Raw genomic sequence first — 5,215 nt, 5'->3', positions numbered from 1 at the left:
AAGAAAAAAAGGGGTGATCCTCTTATTATCAAGTGGAAGGCGAGCTTTAAAACCATGTATACCGATTCTCATGCGGTGACACATATACTCAACAGGCTTTAGGTTATGCGATAAAGGTAATACAGATAAGACCGCAAATGAAAACCGATGTACATGGTTGATATGAATAAAATATTGAAATTTCTTACCAAACTATAAACGCAGTATTTGTGCTTCGATACAGACTAGCAATTCCTTCCCAGGTCAGGATTCAGGGATTTCACTGAGGTTAGATGACACATAGATGTACAAAAGAAAATCGCAAAAATCAGATACATATAGAGGACAAGAAGATACATAAATTGAAGGAAATCTTTAAAAAACCGTGATTATAAGTATTCACGTAGATACGATATGTGTGACGTAGTCAACGATAAATTACAGAACATTGGGTATCTTAGGTGATAACAGAGTAAGGAAAATAACAATGTAGTAAATATTAGAGATTTTATACATACTGTATAAGTATAAACACTCATAGAGCCCGACACACATATAGTCTGCCATATCCTTACACGCACAACGTGTATATCTATCAATTGGAATCCAAAGAGACAAATTATGAAAAAAATGAGTTAGAGGCTAAGCGTCATTGTTACATATATGCTATTACAAAACAATATTTTCAAAAAACCCGTGATATGTAATTCTTTTCTTTTTCACAATAATATAGCCATGGTCGTTATATGATAAACGTAGATCTATATGTTATTAACTTCAGAAAGAAACTTGTTATTATACCTACCTATATGTTTTCTTTACTGTTTTACGTATGCAAATGTTACAGGTTATATCAATCTAATGAGCACAGAAATAAATTGACGCACCGTAGTCATCACGAACATTTAAATAATATTACTAATTATAATAACAATTGAAGTGATGATTTCAGCAAGATTAACAAGATAAACTTCAATGACAATATGAATACGTTTATGATATATTTTCTGAATTATTGTATATGTTTTGCAGTGAGAGATGGTTTTCTCAACAAAATTGGAGGATAGAATTTCTGCCTTTTTCGGACTATACGGGAAAGTTTTGTCAAACTACCCTTGGACTTTAATCATGATATGTATCCTTGTCAATGGGCTTCTTGGTGTAAACATTCAATGGATGACGTCAGACTCCGATATAGGAAGAGTGTACACTCCGACTAACAGCCTAGCTGAACAAGACAGAGACAAAATTCTATCCATTTTTCCAGATTTCTCGGGAACCAACTTTTACCGACAAAGTATGGACAGTCTTGGGTATTTTGGAGAAATTATTTTTTAAACCTCGATATGAAAGTAATGCGTTGGCAAGAAAATTTCAAAGCCAAATTGAAAACGTCTTAGAAACGGCACATAGTACATTTGTCACTGATGTTGATGATAACATTTTCAGATATGAGGATCTCTGTGCAAAAAGAAATGGTCAATGTGTCGTAGATGGCGAGTGTTTGCTAGATTCAACATTCTGGGATATGCTGGAGAATGGAAGTATAACTAAAGAGGTCTTTGAGAAAGAAGACTACTCATTCGTAATTGGAACTCCAACATTTGTTAACAACACTCTTCAGTCCGCACCGGCTTTAAAATTCAGACTCAATTTGCGACACGATTCTACAACATTCAGCACACTTTCTGCCAAATGGGAAACTCAGTTTTTAGAAACATCAAAGAAAATGAGATTGAACAATTCAGACATTGCTTACCAGATATCAGATTCACTGAACACCGAACTTGACGCCAACACAGGGGGAGACGTAACATACTTTTCTCTTACTTTCACTTTAATGATTACATATGCATCTTTTGTTGCTGCCGGTGGGAATTGTGTATCCAATCGTGGACACCTAGGACGAGCTGGGGTCATCTCGGCAGGATTGGCTATCCTCGGATCATTCGGACTAATGTCCACGTGTCACGTCGACTTTGTCAACATTGTGGGTGTCATGCCATTTCTGATAATCGGTAAATATAATACTCATTCTATTAATTAACACACGTTACTTGTTTTCTTCTAAAAATCCATTCTTTTATTTAAATCTTACTATTGATGTCAATTTTCATATTTTTAATTTCTTTGCACTTTTTTATTTTGTTGTCGGCCAAACATACTTGTTTGATTTTGGCTTGTTTGAGAATATGCCATATAAAACATTTTAGATATAATACTTAAGTAAAAATCAGCAGCTCAATACTGACCAAATTCATTGTATTAATTGAGGCTCATTCGTTTTAGTGACTTATTAACCGAAACTAAATAAAACGTTCAGAAATATTTTAAAAAAAATATATAAAAAAAAACCCAAAAAACGATACTTTCATAATTGATTTATATTGTCATTTTTATCTTAGGAATTGGTGTGGATGATATGTTTATCATGATGTCCGGCCTTGCGGACGCTGACCAGTCCGCAAAAATAGAAGACAAAATCGCTTACGTCATGAAAAAAAGTGGAATTGCAATAACGATCACTTCTTTAACAAACTTCATCGCCTTTGCTGTTGGAATTACATCCGTCTTCAAGAGTGTCAGAAACTTTTGTATTTACACAGGTAAACAGTTATGTGGATTATTTACACAATGGTTCATTAAACTGTTTTTATTACGGTCTTCTTGTCAAGGGAATAAATCCAGCTATCAAATATAAACGTGTTTTAACTTTTATGCCTGCTCATAAATGATTGGCAATGAATTAGGTTCCATGCATCTGTTTTGTGAGAGAATATAATAGAGCCTGATGAGTCCGTCTATATTTGCTCTAAATACTGTAGAAATTACAGAAATCATGCACTGTACAAGTCCGGAAAATGATACCCATTTATCATGTGTGTTTCTATGGCAACAACCATGTACTGTCAAAAGTTTAGAATAAATTATTGCTTCATAGTAACAAATAAAGGTGCTGGCCGTAAGGTTTAACAAATTATAGTAATCCTATCCACTGTCGTTTGGTAAATTATTTTTCTTTATTGTTTGTTTCAGCCACTGCAGTGGGGTTTTGCTATCTGAACCAGATAACCTTCTTCCTCGGGTGTATGGTGTTACATGAGAGGAGAGTAGCCGCCAATAGACACTGCGCTACCTGTTCTCCAATCGAATTCCCGACCGAAAACAACCAATCAGACTCGACTGCAACACGAGTTTGCTGCACAGGTTCTCCAGCTAAATCGAGAAATGAGCAAGAGAGCATGCTCGAGAAAATCCCACGATTAGTCATACCTAGAATGATAATCAACATACCTGCAAAGGTGTTGATAATTATATCATACTTGACTTATCTTGGGTTTGCTATATTTGGAGTTACACGTTTACATCAAGGGTTGATTCTACAAAACTTGGTCTCAGATGGTTCCTACTATTATCAGTTCAGTCAATGGGATTTGGATTACTTCCCTTCGAATTTCCCTATAACTTTTGTCATACCGAACCATCAAAGCTATTCCTCAATACATGTGTCTGAAAATTTGAATTCTATCTTTAAAATTGCAAAAAATGACGTTGACATCGAAGACATATATGAATTAAATTGGTTGGCCTCGTATCGAATTTCTCCTTTCTTCACAAATAAATCAGAAAGCGACTTTACAGATGGACTCCAATATTTTCTGAACAATTCAAATGTTTTTAAAAATGACGTCGTATTTAATCCAACAAATGGCCGAATTGAAGCCAGTCGATTTCATGTGATGTCAAAGAACATAAAAGATAGTTATACACAAGGAAAACTAATGCTACGAATGCGGGAAATTGCAAGTAATTCTGTGATTCCTTGTTTCGCATATTCTCCTTCTTTTATATTCTTTGAACAGTATGTCGCTGTATTGCCCAGTACCCTTCAGACAGTAGGTATAGCAGTAGCTGCCGTATTTGTCGTTGCCTGTGTACTGATGCCAGATCCTTTCCTTATAATTTGCATCGCTTTGTCACTGACCTCTATTATCACTGGTGTTCTTGGCTTCATGCACTTCTGGGGATTATCTCTAAGTTCTATAACCATGATTCATGTCATCATGAGTGTAGGTTTCTCGGTAGATTTCAGTGCACATATATGCCACGCTTTCTTGACGTCGGAAGGCCGGGATAGGAATGCCAGAGTATGCAAAGCACTAGAAATGACTGCCGGTCCTATTTTCAACAGCGCCGTTTCGTCCATCGTAGGCATCATAATGCTGATATTATCTGAATCCTATGTATTCGTTTCATTTTTCCGCGTGATGTTACTTGTCATTTTGTTTGGTATTTTCCATGGGTTGTTTGTGCTTCCAATAATATTTTCCCTGATAGGACCAACGGAAGCGATGAAGGGCAATGTTCGCCTCTTTAATGGCAAAGACAACCAGAAGGAAGACAAACCAGGACGTTCTAATCTTGGGTATGAAGCGAACGATTGAAGACAAACGAAATTTAGTTGCTGACTTGATCTTAATTTGATTGACTTTAGATTATATAGTTTATTGTATGGAATAATTGATGAAATTTAGTTAAAATTGCATACAGTCAAGTTCAAATTATTTTTCGTTAACATCATACAGTTTCAAATGTAAAACTACTGTAAACGTAAATATATTCACGAGTATTTAATTTCGCGATTTGATCATGTAAATTTTTCGCGGTAAATACATCTAACGTTTGGCAACATAGTTTCATATGTAGAATTTTTACGGTGGGTGCGCTGAAATGTCCTTCGTGTAATTATCGGAAATTCCCCGTTCGCATAGATTTACAATTTACAGTATAAAAGCTAATAACATACCAATTGATAAAAGGAGAAATTGATAGTTCATAAAGTGATGTTACATCAGCAACCATTAAACACTTTTATTGCATTGTTAATCCATGATTGTTAATTAAGACATGATTTGTAAAAGTTGTATCTACTATATTGTGTAAAAAATAGCTTCTTAACACCAATTATACCAATTATAATTTTAACATACCGCTTTCCGTACTTTTTCTGTATTAAAGCATAGAACAATAAAACATATTAAAGTTGATGTTTTGTATCTGCTTCTTTTTAAAAACCGACACACAACCAGACCCATGTTTCAACAATATTATTATCTTCAAGAAATCTTCGGGTACTTAAGAAAGCATTTCAAAAATTAAAGGAAGATTCCTTCATTGAAATGCCCGCTGTTTTCCCTACAAAAATGAAAATTGTTATATAGATTATTTCAGAAAT

General features: G+C 34.7%; 1 protein-coding gene across 1 annotated transcript; it reads left to right on the top strand.

The window, feature by feature from the left end:
• Positions 1–1,014: 1,014 nt before the first annotated feature.
• On the top strand, positions 1,015–4,992 carry LOC138328824 (patched domain-containing protein 3-like). Its single transcript, XM_069275554.1, is given in 4 exon segments — positions 1,015–1,311; positions 1,313–1,997; positions 2,385–2,585; positions 3,016–4,992. Coding segments are annotated over 4 exon segments (2,589 nt in total). The 5' UTR covers positions 1,015–1,017; the 3' UTR covers positions 4,425–4,992.
• Positions 4,993–5,215: the final 223 nt, after the last annotated feature.

Source organism: Argopecten irradians, chromosome 8, assembly GCF_041381155.1.
Source record: "Argopecten irradians isolate NY chromosome 8, Ai_NY, whole genome shotgun sequence".
NCBI lineage: Eukaryota > Metazoa > Mollusca > Bivalvia > Pectinida > Pectinidae > Argopecten > Argopecten irradians.
The sequence above is the reverse complement of the archived record's forward strand: the minus strand, read 5'-3'. Positions and strand labels throughout refer to the sequence as shown.